Here is a 19443-nt window from a genome sequence, read left to right on the forward strand (position 1 = left end):
TTTTTCTTTCAGTTGTTTATTTTCAAGCTCCAAAAGGGGTATTATTGTAGAGACAGGAAAAATAACAACTGGAAAGCTGTTCTCATGGGGTAGAGACAGTGTCCCTTGAGGATGGACAGGGCTGATGGCTGAGGAGGCAGCAGCAGCTCTGGTGCAGGGACACCGTGCACCCAGGACCCCCTCACCATGGGAAAGCTGCTCAGTGACAAACCCATGGCACCAGCTCTGCCTTTCTGAACCACATGTCCACCTGCTCTTTTATTTTCCCCACATCCAGATCCCAATAAAAGCAATAAAACTCCCACTGAAAGCTGGGAGCCAAGGCATGGGGTGCAGGCTGTGGGTTGAGCACCTGCAAAGCTGGACAGGCTTTTTTGCTCTCTAAAGAAACAGGAACCAGCTCCTTCAGAAGGTAAAATCTGTGTGCTCCCCCCTCCCCAAACAGTGCTTTAAAGGCTAAAGATGTCCCTGCACCCCCTCAAGAGGCTGCACAGAGGCCATTGGGTTCTCATCCTGGCTCTGCCCCTGCAACCTTTGGCCACAGGCAAGGAGTCAGCAGGGGACAAAGCCAATCCCTGTCCCGGGGCTGTGCTGGGACACCCAGAGGCAGCACTGCAGGGTACAAGGAGCACGTCCTACATCCCAGCTCCTCTCAGGGGATGCTGTGCTCAGAGTGGACACACAAAGCCCAGGGAGCTGGAGCAAGCTGTCTATGGAAACCTCCCAGGAGCCAAGCGTTTTAATTTATCATCATCATCATCGTTTCTTTTCTTTTTCCTGCTGCCCAAAGGGTATTTGTTCCACGTGCAGTGGTCCCACGGTGTCCTGCCACTCCTGCTCTGCCCCCAGAGCACCCAGGGCGGTGGGACGGGGTCGCTTTTCTTGGCGAGGCGCTTTTGGCTTCCACGATCACACAAACTGTAACAAGCTTTACAAGGAGACACTGGCAAGTCCCAAGGTTTGGCAGCAACCTTTCTCAGTGTGGGCAGGAGGCTATGCCATCCCCTCCTCCTCCATCATACGTGTCCTTCAGCCTCTTCACCTTCAGCACCAGCAGTTTTGGGTCCTTTTCCGCACGCTGCCTTCTCCGCTGCTTTTCCCGCTCCAGTTTTGCTGGCTGCTTCCTGCCAAACAGCAAATGAAACACACTGAGCTGGAAAGGGGAGAGGGAAGGGGCAGGCAAGAGACAGGGTGCTGGGAAGAGGCTCAGACAGGATGGGGAGAGGTAAAATTGCCCCCCACAACTCCCCTGTGCCCATCGAGCAGTGCAGCTCCCACTGGTGGGCTCTGCTTCCTTGGCTCAGTGCTGGTGGAGGCTAAAGCTTGAGGGAAAGGTGTGGGAGCCCTGGGAATGATGTGTCCCACCTCACCAGAAGCAGGGTGAGCTCACAGAGTGAGCCTGGATGGATGGATGGATGGATGGATGGATGGATGGATGGATGGATGGACGGATGGACAGGGAAAAGAGGGATGAGGAGGTAAGGCAGCAGGGTCAGAGCGGAGATAGAGGACTGAGCTGTAGGTACAGCCCACCAAGGGGGTGCAGCAGAGGAGCACTCAGGCACAGGGACTCTGCCCATCCCAGCTGGCCACACAAGCCAAGCTCAGTGCCAGCAGCTGGCCCTGATCCTTGCCCAAGCTGGTTGCCCCATCATGCTGCTCCCCAGGGGCTGCACCAGTCACTTAATCCCCAGCCTCCACCTCCAGACACTGCTTCAGAAGAGGTTACACTAAAAATGACCCATGCACATGGCTTGCAAAGCTGTGTCCTCTCTCATTACAGTACAGCAGGTTTTGTTCAGTGGAATTTTGGATGAGAGCCTGTTCTGAGACAGCGATCTCTCCACCCAAGCACAGGAGCAGGTATTGCCTTACCAGCTTCAGGAAATCCACACTATCATGTCTCAAAATACTCCTGCCAGAGATGGAATGACACTTCATTTTACTGGCCACCACCAACAGTCACTGGCTGGGAGCAGCCAAGTTAAACACCAATGCCAGCCCTGTTATCAGCCCCTGTGAGCTCACACTGCAAGTGCTTTTATTGATGATTGAGCACCTGCTGGCACCCTCTGCATAGGAGAGACCAAGAAGTAAAACACTTCTTCCCACCTCAGCAGGCTCTATCCCATCCTGATCTATAATTTAATCTCTCCAGGCTCCATCCTCCATCCTCATTTAATTTGGTTTAACCCATCTGTTCTCATCTGTGGAGCATCCCTCAGCACAACCCTGGATGGCCAGAAATGGTCAGCACTCACCTTTGCATCCCTCTCTGCAAACTTTGTGAACATGTTGGCGTAGATCCTGCGGTCCCTCTCGTTGTGCTCCTTGGTTTTCTTCTGGCACACGGAGATCTGGGATTTGGCTGCTTTGTTCTGCGGGTTCACTTCCAGCACTTTTTGAAAGTCACATTTGGCCAGCTCGAACTCGTTCATCAACAACCTGGCTTCACCCCTCCTGTACAAGCCTTTCTCATTGTCCTGGTCCAACCCCAGAGCCTGGGAACACACACAGATCTGTTAAAATCTCAGATCCCTCCCAAGAGATCCCCTGCAGCTGAAGCCTCAATAAATCTGTCAGATTTAGGACAAGGTGGCTTCAAATCTCCAGAGCACTTGCATCTTGCTCGACAAAAATTGCCTCATCTCCATCAGCAGCTGGGAGATCATTAATGAAGTTTTATTATCTCTCCTTGCTTAAAATACCCCTGAGTGTGGCAGGGGTATTCCTTCTCATACGAAAAGAAATTTAAAAAAACTCCACCAAACTCCCAATGAGAACATGCAGGAGAGGATGCTTCATCCTCCAGGCTCATGCTGATGCCTTAGAACTTCAGCTTTTATATTTTTAATATATGTAATTCTTTAGTGTATAACTCTAAACTCCACACACACAGTGTGAGCTGCTGTTCTCCCATTTTGGTCAGACACAACAATTCCCCTCCAGGCCTGGAATCAAGGACACCTCAACTGCCTCAGGCCCCAAGACATGGAAACAAAAGTGAGTTGGGGGGGAGAAAACTTGGGGTAAATTACTTCATTGCCTGAAGCTGTAATTGCAAGATTAACCCTCAGTATGAAAATGGCCAAGTGAGAACTCGTGACCCATCATTGTCCATTTTTTGGGGTGTGGTCCCTAAATGTACATCAAGGTCGTTCAATAAATATAAATGCTTTTCATTCCCTTAATTTTCTCTGGCCTCTGTATTTAGGTAGCCCACGAAGGCACCAGTTTCTGGTGCCCAGGGCTGGCACCAGGGCACCCCTACCTTGTCACAGCACTCGACAGCCTTGGCGTACTCGCGCAGCTTCAGGTAGCACATGGCCAGGTTGAGGAAGGCAGCCAGCAGGAAGGAGTCCGAGGCTTTGGACTCCTTCTCAGACAAGCCATACTCCATCTCCAGCCAGGACACAATCTTCCCATACTGAATCACTGCCTGCAGGTACTTGCCTTCCTGAAAGGAGCAAAAAAAGAGGCTCAGGCTGCCCTTGGGGTGTCCCGTGAGCAGGTGACAAGTGGGGTGTTCAGTAAATACAGGCAAGGAGGAGGATCCCAGCTCCTACAGAACCAGCAGGTTTGGGAAAAGCTGAGCCACAACAGTGGGGAGCTGGGGTGCCCCAGCTGGGAAGGGGAATGCAAAGCCCCTCAGCAGGGTCTGATCTGCTGTCCTGCTCTGCAGGGAGCACACAGAGCCAAGGCAGTGCTGGCAAGGGATGGGATTTCTCAGGGAGCATCAAGGAGTGAGAAAAAGGCAGAGGGAGGGCAGGACTCACCCTCCCCAGCCCGATCTGGGGGCACATGGCTTCTCTGGCACTGATGGCTGCCAAAATCAGCCCCAGCTCCCCTCCTCTGCCTCTGCCACCCCCGAGTTCACAAACCTTGAAGTACATGGTGCCCTTCTCCTTGACCACGGCCGCCTGCTCCAGCTTCTCCTTGGTGTCCATCTCCCACGACTCCTTGGCCTGCAAAGGAACACTTGGAGCACTCCCAGGGGAGCAGAGCAGCCTCCCCTGCCCCAGCAGGACCGTGCCACCCTCTGGGACAGCGTGGTGACAGCCAGGGCTCAGCAGGGCTGTGACACAGAGCCTGCGGACAGGTCCTGCCCCTGCTGTGGCCAGAGGGATGGCACAGGCAGGGGATGCATCCAGGGATGTGCAAATCCCATGGTTTTCCCTTGCATCCCATCCCCAGCCTCCTCATGGGCACAGCCAAGGGCTGGCTGGATGGAGCAGCTTTTATCTGTGCAGTCCAGGGGAAAAAAAAAAAGAGGAAAAAAGGAGAAAAAAGGGAAAGAAAATAAAAGAAAAAAAGGAGAAAAAATAGAAAAAAAGGAGAGAAAAATGAGAAAAAGGAAAAAAGTAGAAAAAAGGAAAAATTAGGAGAAAAGATGAGAAAAGAAGATAAAAAGGGAGAAAAAAGGAGGAAAGAAAAGAAGAGGGAAAAAAAAAGGAAGAAGAAACAATAATATTAAAATAAAAAGAAAGTACAAAAGGACAAGGTTAGGAACAAATAAGACACCCAGCCTTGGAGCTGAGCCACAAGAATAAAACAAACCAACAGAGAAGAACAAATTGAGAACACGAAGCTCCTCGGTGACGTGTCCACTCCAGCAGGGGTTGGGCTGCAGCCACGCCAGGGACAAAGGCTGGAGGCTGCACAGGCCCTGACGTTCCTGCAGCCCAGGCAGGGCCAGCAGCGCCTCTGCCCTCACCTTCTCAAAGCTCTTCAGGGTCACCTCGTACACCAGCTCCGCGTTGCCCTGGATGCCGAATTTTGGCTTCCCAGCCTCGCCAAAGCCGTACCTGCAGGGCAGGGGAGGCACTCAGAGAAGGGAAAAGCCTGATTTTCATAAATGCACACCCAGGCTGCCACCCACGGCTTTCTAGCATTTTGGGGACAGGTGATGTTACTGTCCATGAGCCTGCGGATACACAGTCCATGCACTGAGAATTGTCCCTTCTGGCTGCATCAAAGCCATATTTTCACACAGGCTTCTCTCCAGCCCTGATCATTTCCAGAGAGACATTTTCTTTTCACTGGGCTTGGCTAAAGCCCTTTCACCTGTTTTTTTTTTTTTTTAAATCATCTCAATATTCCTGTTTACATGCCACTGGTCACCCCCGCTGGTGTCCTCTGAGGCTCTCACAGAGAGTTCTATTTTCAGGATCACCATCTCCCACAAGGGCTGGAGGCTGAGACCCACTCAGAATCGCTGTGGGGACGCTCCTCACCGTGGGCTGAGGTAGAGGATGCAGTGCTCTCCCCTCTGCATCTTCTCCAGGGCCTTGTCAATGCCGATGGGGATGTCATGGTCCTCCCCTTCGCCCACCACGAACTTCACGTCCTTGCAGTCGAACCTGTGGCCACCACAGAATCCCTCCAGGTGAACTGCAGAGGGGAAAGAGGGGCAGGATAGCACCCAGAATCACCTCGGAGAAAACTGGGCTCCAAAGTGTCTTAGAAAGCATTTTATAAAGCATCTCTCCCAAAACTCAGCAGAGCCTGCAGGAGGGAAGACCCAGGGCTGGAGGAGAGGGATGGGGAGGCCTTGGGAACATTGCTGAAAAGCAAGGCAGGCATATCTTGTCTAAGCAGGGACCAAACAACAGATAAACATCGTGACTAATATGTTCCCCTCGCACTCAAGTGCACGAGTCAAGCCTTACTGGAACTGGATATTGCTCCTGGCACGGCGCCACGCAGAGTTTATCACGGTGATTACAAATCCCCTATACTGTGCTATACTGCCTTGACTCCTGCCTCCACAGCAAGGCCACGTTCTCCCGACTCTGAGAACTCAAAGTACAAGATAAACTTTTTTATTTTTAATCTTCAACCAGGAGCCGTGCTGTTCCAGCCCCAGCGGCTGGCAGAGGCGCAGGCAGAGCGGACACCGGGTACCTGGCACATTCTGCACCTGGCACTCCTGCCTGCCTCTCCACAGCAAGATTATTCTTTATTTATGCAAACCTGAAGACGTTCCAGGCTTTGGGGACGCTTTTACAACCTTTGCATTCTGCTTGCAGGGTAAAAGGCATACACACGCATGCAGGCAGGCATCAAGGAAAAGCAATTTCACAAGGAACTCCTACATATTGTTGGGGGGGGGGGAAAGCTAAAACAAACAACAACAGCAAAAAAAGCTTTGTAAGAGGAAAAATTCACAGCTGTTCTTAAAGGTTTTGCAGCCTGCAAAGACATGAGATTACCTTTGTTTGAGGGGAACAGGATGCAGCCTGAGGTGCTGCAGGGCACTGAGCATCCTGCTGTGGTGCCAGGTGAGAGGCAGGATAATCTGGGCACCAGAAACAGCCACGAGGGTCTGGGCTCTGCTCAGGAGAGCTGCAGCCTGGGCTGAAGGAAATCCGAGCCCATCCCCTGCCCTGGATCCCTCAGAAGTCCCTGGGACACATCCTGCACCCATCACTGGTGCACGGTGACCACGGCAGTCAGGCTGCTGTGAGCTCACCCAGCTTGACATAAGGACAAAAAGCAAATCCACCTCCACCAGGGACAACCTCTGCTCTTGCACTACTCAAAAACCAAGCTGGCTGGTTCTTTAGGCACAGGAAATGTGGAAAATCCTGCCTAAAATACAGGTAAGCCACCCCACAGCCCCGTGCATTTCCCTGCACGTTCCTGGCCAGCACAGATCCATAATCCCTGACCCCAAAAGCAGCACTGCAGCTCCCCCAGGTCCCACATCCCCTGTGGAATGCGGTGGTGATGGGAGGATCCGCTTTAAAACAGGATGCACAAGGGGATGTTGTGATCCTTCCTTCCAAGGATAGCTCTGCCCTGTTTTAATTGCACAGAAAACGCGCCGAGCACAGAGGGGAAAATCTCAGCTCGGGTTTCCAGGAGTGGGTCAGCTGGTTCAGCCGCTCTTGGATTACAGAGAAAAAAAAGTCACTGAAGGAACATCACTCCGGTTGCAGCTCTGACTTATTGTTCTCTCAGTGCCTGCAGCGATTTTGTTTTTGAAGAGCTGAGAACAGAGTGTACTGAGTGCGGCTGGCACACGAACTTGATGTGCTGACAGCAATTTGTACTCAGATTAAAAACGGAGAAGGAGGAGGGGTGTGGGGGGAAAGGATGTAACAAAAGCTGGAATGCCAGATTTCAGCTGCAGCACAGGTTTTAGGGAGCAGAGCTGGGATTTAGGGTCTGTAAAACTTAAAGCCTATAAAAACCCGGAGGTGCTTGCTCCTGGAAGAGTGATTTATTCCAGCCTAATTCCAGCACCTCCCAAACCACACAGCTGAGGTAAACCATGGACTGCTGTGCCACCCCCGGCACAGTGACCACTGCTCAGACAGTAGAATTTGAGTCAAAATCTCATTTTTCCCTAAAAGAGAGTCAGGTTAGAAGAACCATCCACTTAAAGCTGCGAGCTTGGTAAGCTCTCACAGCTCAGATTCAATCTCTCAGTTGATAAAGGGACTTTAGGATCTTTGTGTACAGGAGCTCTGGAATTAAGAAATGAAAGTAAATGTGTCCCATATGGAGCAAGCCCTGTGTGTGTGTCTGAGCAGTTCTTAGAAAGGAAAAAAACCTAAATCTCAGTCTGCCCTCCCCTGTCCAGCCCCACGAAATGATGGGACCAGAAGAGGGAGAGCCCAATGGGATGTGAGCTCCTCATCCTCCCACATCAGCTGAGACCACCTCTGCCTCAGCAAACCCCTTGTAATAATTTCCTTCCCCCCACCATCAGCAGCCCTGTGGCCATAAGGGAAGGAAAAAGCCCCATTCTGTAAGAAATGGGGGACACCCCCCCAAAAACACCATCAACAGTGGAATGAGGAGGCCAAAGAAACTGCTGAGTGTCCCAAACACTGAGCAAGAGCTCAGAGGAGCATCCCCAGCTGCTCTCCAGCCCACCTGGCCCTGGATGGACGTCACTGCATCCATGTCACTGCTCAGGGCAGGGATCAGCTCAGGACGGAGCCCTGCCTGTCCCACAGGGACCAGCACTCACTCTCCACTGTGGCTCCTTCATTGGGGTTGGAGTAACCTTCCCCCTTCCTCTTGATCCTCCGGATGATCCCTCCATCCTCAAACAAGTCCTCGCCCTTGAAGTCAAGCAGCTCGACCTAAAAAATAATAAAGGGAAAAAGTGGGCAGAGAGTAGGGAAGGGGAAAGGAGAAGAGAAAAACAACAGAGAGCCACAAAGCAGCAGTTCATCCCCTGGCTGGAGAAGCAAGCCAGCTAATTCTCCTTTCAGCTGACGAGCAGAAGTTGCCCATAAAAACCCAGATCCAAAAACCACAGCATAATACACAGGATTTATTAGAATCTGGGACACATCCAGTACCTGAAGCATAGCACAAAGTAACAGCAAAAATAAGTTTATCAAACCTGTAAGGGTACAACACAGCTGATGCTGTGAAAGTCCCCCAGAGTGAGCAGGAGCTTCCCCTTCATCCTCTGATGGGACCTGCTCTGACCCCAGCTTAGTTCACACTTGGAAGGCCTGAGCTTTAATTTAGGACAGACTCCCTCCTCCTTCCATGTCCCAAAGAGCCCTGCCCAGGGAGCCCTCTGTGCCAAACCCTTACCTTTCCTACCACCCCTCAGCACTAATGGTTTTCTAGCACCTGGAGGCATTTCCCAGCTGCTCTCTCCTTCCCTTGTGCATGTTGAAAGCAGGAATCTGCCCACTCCCTGCCCCAGCACCAGGATTCTGCTCAACTGGAGTTTCAGTCCCAGCCTTCCAGCTCAGACACACATTTCTGAGAAAGCCCTGGCAGCAGTTCCTGGAGCAGAGGGACACGTTTCAGGAATCCAAGTTGGCTTGTTGTTTTTTTTGTTCTTGTTGTGGATTTTTTTGTTGTTTGGGCTTTGTTTTTTTATTTATTTATTATTATTAATAATAATTTTTTTATTTTTTATTTCTGAGCTGGCTGGCAAGGCAGAAAGGGAGGGAGCTGGCTGGCTCACCAGCATTACTTGCCTCAAAGAAGAGGGTGGCATTGGAGGGGATTTTGGGGGCACTGCCAGCTGAGCCGTAGGCGTACTCAGGTTTGCAGAGCAGGTAGCAGATCTCTCCCTTCTTCATGGTGGCCACCCCAATGTCCCATGCCTTGATGACCTGACCTAGGAGGAAGGCAGGTGTCAGGCAGGAGGGAGCAAGCAGCAAACCCAGCAAGGACGCACCCAGAACAAAACAACCCCACATTCCCCAGGGACCTAAGGTAGGGTTGATGCTGTCCAGCTGTCCTGCAGCAGGTTCAGGGGTGATCCTGGGCTGATCCCCCCCTCCAGCATCCCCTGGAGCAGCTCACCCTTGCCCAGGCTGAAGATGAAGGGCTCGTTCCGATCGCGGCTGGAGTCGAACTTCTTCCCGTTGGCCAATTTCCCTTTGTAGTGCACATAGACCTTGTCCCCAATCATGGGACACTCATCCTCACTCCCAGGTCTCTTAATGATCTGAGAGAGAGAAATCACCCTTGAGCTGGGGCCGTGGATGCATATGGAAAGGGAGGGAGATACACACAGGCATTTACATTAGAAAATATATATGTACACATATAGACCCCAGTGCTGCCCTGAGTAACAGGAGGGAGCTACTCAATTTGCCCCTAAATTTTCCCATCATCAGCTCCTAAAAACAAATCTCAAAGTGGAGCCACAGCAGTGGAGCTGGACTGGGCTGGGAGCAGAGACCAGTCCACACTGGGACTGGATAAACACCATGGCTCCAAACCTGCAGTGAGCACAGCTCCACTCACTCTGTCCATACACATTTTACTCACAGGGGTGTGTCAGCTCACTACTCACTCCTTGTCAACACTTTTTTCTGCAGGCTGCAGCCGGGAACAAGCAGTTCTCGAGCTGAGGATGGAGCAGGGGAGGATGCTATTCTTGGAGGAAAGGTCCTATTCAAGTGGAGAAGTGTAAGTGCTGAGGAGCAGAACTATCCAGAAACGGCCCTGAATATGAAAAAGGGGCTGTGGAGCAGACTGGATGACCTCAGTAATGTGCTCTTTCTAATGTTTGTGAGTCACACACAGAAATGCTTTGTGGATTTACAGCTAATAATCTGATTAGGAACACAATAGCAGTGAAATTCACGGAGCAGCCTGGGCCCACCAGCCTCAACCACCACTCCATTCTCCTTTGCTCATCCTCTTTGCCTTGGAAATGAAAGAACTCAACCCTAGAGCCCTGGAGGTGTGACCCTGAGGGCTGGGGTGACCTGCACCCCAAAGGGCAGGAGGGCAGGACAGTGCATATCCCCCTCACCTTCAGAACCCCTCGGTCCTTGGATGGGGTGATGTCCTCGCCACGCTCAGCCAGAGCTGCTGCCTGCACCTCCCCTTCACTCTTGGTGGCCTCATCAGTGGTCATGGTCTCCTTGGACCTGGGGGGGCACAGCACAAACCCCGTCAGCCCGGCGGGTGGTGGAGGAGGAAAGGGTTTGTGACCCTGCATGGAAACACAACGCACAAATGAAGCACTTTCCCCAAAAATTAAAGCAAGCCCAACACCAAAAGAATTCCAGCTATTTGGGTGGATGAAGAGAAAATTCATAGCAGAATGGGGGATTTTTGGGCAAACTGCTGGAGCACTGTGCTCCCAAATGTCACCACATAGGCAGCCAAGGTGCCAGAAAAGCCACGTTTTCCATTGAACACAGACTTTTTCCAATGGTTCTTGGTGAAAAAAAGAATTGCCTACAGTTTCAGCAACATATTTCCTGATGATTTCCTTCAGACCATGGGGCTATTTTGGTAGCTGCACTGCTGGGCGACACATCATCAAGGAAACATGTGACGGAGAATTAGAAAGCGATGGGATTTTTAAGACATAAACCAGATCTATTAAAGCCACTGTAATTGTGAAACTTTCCCACAGTCTTCAGCTGGTGGAAGCTGATGTTAACCAGCAGGAGAAATCATTCATTTGGGGGACTCAAAAAGAGCAAAGAAAGGATGTTTTCAGCTCCAAGGAGAGATAAGTCGCGCTGCGAGAAGAATTGCTTTCCTCGCACCCGGGTGGAAAGGGAAGGACTGGAGCCCGGCCCCCCCAGCACAGGAAGCCACTGAGACACAAAGAGCCCTGAAATGGAAGAAGCAAAGAGAAAAATAAGGGAACTACTTGTTGCAAGGCTCAATTATCACAGCCTTTCGGGCGGTATTTAATGGGATTCTGCTCCCCTTGCTCTGCGCTGCTGGGGTTTCAGATGGGGACATCTTTTTTAAAAAAAGCATTTAAAAAGCAAAGCAACATGTGGTGAGACCCATTATCTCACAGGTGTTTATTGGAAAATATGCCATGGGATGCTTTGGGAGAAATGTTTGATGATGTGGGTGGTGAAGCAGTGATTACCCAAAGGGGTGATGGGGGCCCCGTTCCTGGGAATATTTGGGTGAGCAACCTGGTCTAGTGGAAGGTGCCCCTGCTCATGGTGGAGGGCTGGACTAGATGGCCTTTAAAGCTTCCTCCCAATGCAAACCATCCCACGATTCAATGACTTGGGTGCTGGGATGCTCTCCAAGCCACCACAGCCTTCCTCTTGGAGAGGAGTGAGGAGGAGGAGGAGGTGCCCATCCCAGCACGGGCATGGCACCAGTTCCCAGCACAGATCCCCTGCAGCACCAGGGCCACATCATCCATAACCCACCCACCAGGACCAGGAGGAGCCCAAAAAGCAGCAAAGCTTGCCCAAGCATCACCCCCTTGTAGGGACAGAACCTCCCCAGCTCCACCAAGCAGCCACGGCTGGGATGCAGGAGACGGACAGGGAGGTGCTGGCTCCGGCTTGCCAGTTGCTAAATCCCACCAAGAGACATCTAAAAATACACCCTACGCATCCTTCTCATTATTTTTCTACGTAAGCAATTAGAGGAGTCATCCAGGGAAGCTGGCCAAGGCGGGCGGGAGGGGAGAGCTCTGCGTCAGCAGCCCTGGGAGGGAAGGAGCCCACAGGAGCCAGCTCTGGAGATGTGGAGATGTGGCCCTGGTTAGGAAAGAGCCCCCAGGAGCCAGCCCTGGGGATGTGGCCCTCGTTAGGAAAGAGCTCCCGGCTCCCCCGTGCAGCACAAACGGCTCCAAGTAGGTTAGAGAAAAGAGTGCACTGCTCTCACTTATCTCCCATTTGGAGCAACAGGAGCAGGCTGGCCAGGGGCCAAAATCACAATTAATTTGAAACAAACAGTTGTAGGGCAAAAAAAAAAAAAAAAAAAAAAATATCTGCTACTCCCTGAAGTTTAAATAGAGAGCAGGCAGGGATGTCACCGAGCACAGCCAGCTTGCTGGTGGTGTCAGAGCCTGAATCTTCTTGTTTGTGTACTCTGGATAAGGGAGGGCATTAATTAACTAATTACTCTGTGCAAAAGCCCCTGGGTGATTCTGACATCCCAAGCAAGTCCTGTTTTCTTGTTGCTGCTGCTACCCACAAGATTAATGCTGTAAATCTGTAAATGAAGCCAGGACAAACCATCCTCCCTCCTCTGAACACCCACACTGCTCATTTCCCCGGGATATAAACATGGATGGGTCAGAAAAGCACAGAAATAAATTTAAAAAATCCTTTAAATTTAACAATTCCCTCTCCACACAGGTGTTGCTGCCTCCCAGCACTGAGGAACAGCTGGAAATGCAGAGGGGAGAATGGGATGCAGATGTCTGACCCGGGGCTGAGGACAGACAGGTATCACACATGCTAGGGTTTCACCATCCATCCCCAGCCCCGTTTCCTAGAAATCGGCGTACCGGGAATCTGCCAGCTCCAAATGGAAACTTCATGCTGCAGATCCCTCCCGGAGGCTCCCAGGAGGGGAAGGGGATGGGGAGCAGCAGCAGGGCTGGGCAGGGCTCTCAGGGGTCTCACCTTGCCACCATGCAACCCTGGAGGTGCAGGGAGAGTCCAGGCGCAGAGACACAGCGGGGAAATACCTGGTGAGAACGGGGGGGGGACAAAAAGAAAAAATATTAAAAAACCACATATGCTTTTTTATTCTAAAGCAGGATTTCAGAAGAAGAAGGGAGAACAGAGCAGTTTGGAGCCACAGATCATGCCCCATCATGGTCAGAAATGGGTGATGAAGACTATGGCCAAAACCTGTTTTGACTCCCTGTTTCCACAAAACAGCATCTCACCATCAGCTTTACAAAACATAAATCAAGGCTATATCCTGTCCAACTGCTGCACTGGGATGAAAATTAACAGGAGGAAAAATAAGAAGAGTTGGCTGCTCTGGGGTTTGTTTTTTAAGACCCACTTAGCACAAAGCACTTTCACTTCCACGGCACCACAGCAGCCCTAAAAGCTCAGATTGCAACACAGGAGGGAGTTTCTTGAAAACGCAAAGGTCAGGCTTAAAAAAAAACAAATCTGAAAGAACAGCAGGGGGATGTGGGGCCCTGGATCCTGGTGATCATCACCCCAAATCCCAGCCCCTCGAGCTGCACATGCATCCCCCAGCACAGACTGATAATGAAGAAAAACCCAATTAGCGCAGCTGCTGTCTCTCTCTCCACTGTCCCACAGTGGATTGCTTTCCCCTTCCATCACAAACTGCTTTTTTCCTAATAAAATCCCTTCTTGCTGAGCAAGCTGTGCCTGTGCAGAGGAGAGGGAAGACCAGAGCAGTGATTTCTCCTGGAGGAAGGTGTTTTAATACACCTCAGGGCCAGCTGAGCAGAGACCAAGGAAGGTGATGGTCATGAGTTAAAACTGGGATTTCTAACAGAATATGACCTTCCTAAGATGGACAAGCAGCTCCACATAAACCTCAGCTGCATCCCAACACATAAGGACACACCTGGACATTGAGTGCCATTTCTCACACTCGTACATCACAGTTAATTAATTAATTTTTCTTTTTTTTTTTTTTTTTTTCTTTTAAAACCTGGCCACTTTCTCCACCTCCTTCAAAACAAACAGGGAAGCCATAAAATTGAACCCATTGTTCACCGACCCAGAGCTCCCATGGATCAATTTACTTCCTACCCTGCACGTTGTGCAAGCGGCCAACACCCCGGCGGGCCAGGCACGGCAACTCCTGTTCCAACAAAAATCCAAAATGCAAACAGAGCTGCTGGGATTGCCCCCATGGCACCCTGGGTGAGCCCTGATTTGTAGAGAATGAAGCACAACCCCTGGTGTCCTTTATCCAGGGTGAATTCCATGGAGACCCTGGTACCAAACAGTGCCACCACACCTTGGGGACACCTCAGAGAGGGATGCAGCCCCCAAGGACCATGAGGTATCTGCCCATGAGCACAAAAGCACCATCAGGGGAAGGTTTTAAAACAATTAAGAGGATAGAAAACTCCTGAGTGCAGCTCACTTATATCCCCATCACACTGGCTGCACCATCCTGCCTGGCGGGTATTTTGAAGCTTCTGAAATGGTTTTATTTAAGGCTCAAGTCATAACTAATTGATTTTTTTTTTAAACATATGTGGGGTAAGAGGCTGTTCCTCAGCTGCAGAGAGAGGAGCAAGTGAGCAGGATGGGTCAGTAACCCTGCCAGCATAAATATCCCAGGCAAAAGCAGGATGGGTTCAGTGTCTATGCATCCCCTGGGGTGAGGTGAGCAGGCCCGTGCCAGCAGCACACAAAAGACTTTCTGAGAGGAGTGGTTTTATCCCCCCCAGTTCACAATATAAACCCATTAAAAATAATCTGGCTCTTCTGCTGGTTTTCTAGCAAGGAAATGCTTGCTTGGTTTTCCCAGGTCGCTTCAAAATAAAAAAATAAAATCAGAGGGATAAAGCTGCTCTGAGGTCTCTGGTGAGCAGCCTGTGGTCCATCTCCTCCAGAGTGGGAACCCACAGACACAACACCCTCCACTTTCGTGTCAAAGGGAATTCAAAAGAAACAGCATTTTCTTTTCTCCTCCCTTATTTTGAAGGATAAGCTTACACCAGGGAAAATCCCACAAAAATCCACAGATATTCATGGACAGCTGCTGTCCCCAGGGGTTAAGGTGCCAGGGGCAGGACGAGGCTGAGGATTTTACACAGGGATGCTCAGCTGCTCCTTTCCTACCTGTCCCCAGCAAGGATTTCAGCTGCTTCCACCACAGAAATCACAGAACAGATCCTCAAAACACTGGGAAAACCAGGAATGCCCAAAGTCTCTGCTCTGCATCAGCAGGGAGAGGCAGCGGCCTGCACCCATCCTGCTCCTGAGGGGCCGGCTCAGCTTTTGGTGGTGGCAAAAACAAATGATAAAACAGATGATAAAACAAAATAATGCAGGAAATATGGGAATAATGAGTTATCAAGAGCTGTTCCACACCAGCCTGAGCTTTCTGGGAGATGCCTGGCACCCTAACAAGCTCAGAGGCTGTAACATATAGACATGAAACAGTGGGGAATGCAACCTCCTAAAGCTTTCACAAATTGGGATTATATAACTGGACAAGGGAAAAAAAATAATAATAGAGCCAAGCAGGTTATATAAACCATCTGTAAAATGTGAGAAAGCGCTTGACATCCCACTACCCACTCCTTGGCACCCTCTCCCTGGGTTTTCTGCCACCAAAAATGAGCGAGGTCCTTCCAGTTGTGTCAAAACAAGCAGGGACAACAGACCAGCCAGGCTTTTAGGAATTAAATATTGCACCTCTGGCTGGTAAATGTGAAGTTTCCCTCCCCACAGAGCACACCAAGGGAAGCCCAAGCCCTCCACTGGCAGCAGCTACAGCAGCGCTGAGCAAATTGAATTTCAAGTGACAGTTTGGGGGGGGACTAAAATAAACACTAAACAGAAATAAACAAGAAACTCCTTGTTTGCCAATTCCGTTTTAATTTAGCCTTTTCTCCGGGATAAATGGGGCAATTAAACTTGGATTTATTTAATTTTTTTTGTTTGTTTGTAGAAGCACCTCACTGCTCAGATTTGGGGGTTTCTCCAAGCAATTTGTGAGCCGTGGCAGGGGGAAATGCTGGGTTTGGTGATTTATCCCCACAAATGAGGGCTGAGCAGCACCTGGAGCATCCCCAGGGCGGAATCCCCAGCTCAGCACCCAGAAATAACCCAGCACCAGCTGCACCATAAATGCCAAATTATTTCGGGCAATTCCCAGTGAAACCAGGCTGCTCTGGAGCCAAGGGAGGAATCCTTGCAGAAGCATCACAAGGGGACAAAGTGCAGGAGGGGACTGGGGATGCTGTGAGGGGCAGGGGACAGCACAGATTTGGAGACAATCAGATTTGGGACAGCTCTGACACACACCTGGTGGGCATCACCTGGGCTGGGGAGGGAGGCTGCACCACACCTGGGCTCCCTTTTGGGATGGTGGCACCTCCCAGGAATGATGCTCCTTCCTTGCCAGGCTCGTTTTATTTAATGTAAATCAAAAAGTTCTTGCAATAAGAATATTTTCCATCTAAGGACAATACTGCTATTTACAAAGATGGGGCACTGCAGGTAGAGGAAGATTTAACTGCAGTCCCTCACAGTTCCTCACTCTTCACTTTACGATTATGTTCCTCATTTTCCAACCGGCTCGCTTGCAAAATCAGAAATCCTTACTAATCACAATTACTAGTTATGGAAAAAGCCTGTCAGCTCCATGAAAAACAAGTTACATGAACAACTTGTACGTTAGAGCACTCGTGGCCACTGCTTTACACCCACAAGCACAGAGCACTAAAATAATAATAATAAAAGAAATCCTAGCTAAGTAATATCTATTTCCCTGTGATGTGCACAAGATCAGGAGGAGCTTCACAGCTCCCTCAAGGGGCTGCAACAACTTTATATAAATTCATGCAGCCGAGAGTGACTGTCAAATAAAATTGATATAAAATAGAATAAAATGAGAACTATCTGAGGACAAAGCATTTTTCAAGCCATTTACAAAATATTTTCCCCCTGAGCCAGCTTGGGAGCTGCAGCCAGCCCGAGCAGGTCTTGGTGCCAAGCATCTCAAACCTTCCAGCAAACTTTCTCCTTCTGCAAGCAGGTAATTAATTAAAACACGCATAACCATGCAGCAGTGATGTTCCGAGGGATGCACTTTGCTTTTTGCTCAGGAATTGTCCTTATTTTTTGGTTCATCCCAGCAGGAAGGTGCTCTAACAGTGCTGGGAAAGGACCCCAACATAACTGAAGTGTGTGCTGGGCAAACACAGCCTTGGGAAGATGAGGTTATTTGCATTTATTTTAAAAAAATAAACAAAAAAAAATCCAGATACAGGCTCTGCCAGACATATTTAATGATTTTCTTCTCCTCAGCCCCTCAACAGGACAGGGGAGGAGGCAGGAGGGGGCAGCTTGCTTATGTTCTAAAGGAAGCAGCAATTTGTGCTTTCAACTTTTTTAAACTTTCAATGCCAGTTCCCAGGTTGGCTTTGATATCCCAGTGATGCTCTCAAACCCACCTCAAGTTTAATAGCTTATTAGGGTGAGACACTATTTAAACTCTATATTTAAAGCCATCAGCTCCTGGCTTCTTTTTTAAGGGTACTTTTGTTTTTAAGGGTACTTTTATTATTTGCAGAAATTCGGTGCAGCTTTGGACCCTTTCCATTATATTTTATTTTTTTATTATTTGCACCGGTGGGGGCAGAAACTCGGTGCAGATTTGGAGCCTTTCCATTATATTTTTTTTTTTTTTATTATTTGCTCCGGTGGGGGCAGAAATTCAGTGCAGATTTGGAGCTCCATTCAGGGGACACCCCGATGTCAGACCCATCTCCTACGAGCTCCTACAGCCCATTGTGTCAAACAGAGTTTCCTGGGAAGAGCAGGCTCACTCCAAAGTGCCTTTTAAAAACAGAACCTCTGCAAGACTTTTTATGCCCGGAGAGGAGGGGAAATGGCAGAAACTTTTTTAAAAAAAATCACATTTACCTTGTGCAGCCACTTCTACCTGCTGTGTGCGGCGATGCACGCACCCTGCGGGCTCTCTGTGCCCGGTGCTGTCAGGAGAAGCGCTCCGGGAGCCTCGGATGGAGCGGGAGAAGCGGAACCCGCCCGGGCAGCACCGGCACCGGCAGCAGCCCGGGATGCACCGGAGCATCCCCACGGGAACTCCCCACGGCGGCTCCGCGGGGCACGAACCCCGCTGCCACCCTCACCCCGCGGGTGCCACCATCCCCTTCCCCAGCGCCCCTTCCCCGCTCGGTGTCCCCGCATGTCCCCAGCCCCGCACCGCCGCACGCTCCCGCACCGCCAGACCCCGGCGGTCCCGCAGCCCCGCACGGGCTGTGCCGGGGGCTCAGCGCCGCTCACGGGGCTCTCCGGCCCGCGGTCCCACCTGTGGCCGGGCTGTCGCCGCCGCTGTCGCCGCTGTCGCCGCCGCCCGGCTCCGAGTGGCCCCGCGCGCCCGCCCGGCCCGGCCGCCCCGCCCCGCGCCTCGGCCCCGCCCCGCCCGCATCTCATTGGCTGAGCCGCCTGCCCGTCTCCAGGTCTCACCTTGCTATTGGCTGCGGAGGAGGGGATATGCAAATCAGAGCGCTGTGCCCGCGCGCTCGCCCGGGTGGCACCGGCGGGGCCGGGAGGGAGCGGGGACAGGAACAAGGATAGGGGACAGGGGACCGAGAATAGGGACAAGGGACGGGGACAATGACAGGGGACAGGGAGAGGGATGGGGGACGGGGGACAGGGAACAGGGATGGGGACAGGGAACGGGGACAGAGACAGGAGACAGAGACGGGAACAGGGGACAGGAGATGGGGAACAGAAAACGAGGGAGAGGGGACGGGGTACAGAGGACAGGGTACGGGGGACAGGGACAGGAACAGGGGACAGGGACAGCCCTGCCCCGGGAAGCGCCCAGGGCTGTTTGACCCGTGCCATGCCCCGGGGCTCAGCCCCATGCACTGCAGCGCTCCTCACTGTCTGTCCCCAACCCCGCGGCTTCGTGCCACCCCCGCAAGGACCCCCCAAACCCGGAGATGCCCCCGAGGTGTCCCCGTTCCCCCCGGCTCCCCAAGGACATCCCAATCCCTCGCAGCTCCCCCCGGGGTTACGGGAAACACGGCGCTGGAGTGAAACATTGCCTCAAGGCTGGGGACAGAGCTGTGGGTTTGGCGGACACGGCGCTGCTGGAACACGCAGAAATGTTCCAGTTCGGGATAAAAGAATTAAGATTTTTTTCAAGAATATTCCTCCCCCTCGAGATTAGAAATCAGAGCTTTTGTGATTAAACATCTCATCCCTGCTCATTGCTGCAGCACCTGAGCCAACAGAGGCAACAAAATTTGGGGGCAGATTTCAATTGGGATATCTCTGTTTTTATAAAGTGGTCATTTTTTACCAGGTTTGTGTTGTAATGAGTGCCCACAGCTCCCAGCCTGCACCCTCATTCCCACAGGTTGATCCAATAAAGCCTTTAGGGCCAAGCTGGAGGCAGCACTGCATTGGTGGGTGCTCTCTCACAGGTCTCCTCTATAGCTGAGTTTGATTTCCCAGCTGTAATTTAGACACTGGTGTCACTCATCAGAAATACAGAGTGAAAATTAAAGCCTGCTTT

The 19443-nt window shown here is 51.1% G+C and overlaps 1 protein-coding gene across 2 annotated transcripts; it reads right to left on the reverse strand.

Annotated features, from left to right (window-relative positions):
* Window positions 1–57: 57 nt before the first annotated feature.
* Window positions 58–18328, reverse strand: FKBP5 (FKBP prolyl isomerase 5). Of its 2 annotated transcripts, XM_005492803.4 has the most exons (12): window positions 18226–18328; window positions 12840–12904; window positions 10250–10367; window positions 9289–9433; window positions 8958–9100; window positions 7982–8096; window positions 5235–5391; window positions 4715–4805; window positions 3882–3965; window positions 3272–3457; window positions 2262–2501; window positions 58–1124 (listed from the first exon to the last, which is right to left on the reverse strand). In XM_005492803.4, exons 2-12 carry the CDS (start codon window positions 12848–12850, stop codon window positions 1017–1019), a joined length of 1398 nt encoding a protein of 465 aa, XP_005492860.1. In that variant the 5' UTR covers window positions 12851–12904; window positions 18226–18328; the 3' UTR covers window positions 58–1016. The 2 variants fall into 2 exon arrangements, with proteins under 2 accessions (XP_005492860.1, XP_074384127.1); XM_074528026.1 differs by lacking the exon at window positions 18226–18328 and having other exon boundaries at window positions 12722–12860.
* Between the last annotated feature and the right edge of the window lie 1115 nt (window positions 18329–19443).

This window comes from Zonotrichia albicollis, chromosome 28 (assembly GCF_047830755.1).
Source record: "Zonotrichia albicollis isolate bZonAlb1 chromosome 28, bZonAlb1.hap1, whole genome shotgun sequence".
In the NCBI taxonomy this organism is placed as follows: domain Eukaryota; kingdom Metazoa; phylum Chordata; class Aves; order Passeriformes; family Passerellidae; genus Zonotrichia; species Zonotrichia albicollis.

Coding starts and splice junctions, on each gene's coding strand:
- FKBP5 (XM_005492803.4), bottom strand. Junction 3,966..4,714: donor CCCTGAAGAGCTTTGAGAAG/GTGAGGGCAGAG, acceptor GTTCCTTTGCAG/GCCAAGGAGTCGTGGGAGAT. Junction 2,502..3,271: donor CTGTCGAGTGCTGTGACAAG/GTAGGGGTGCCC, acceptor GTGTGTTCCCAG/GCTCTGGGGTTGGACCAGGA.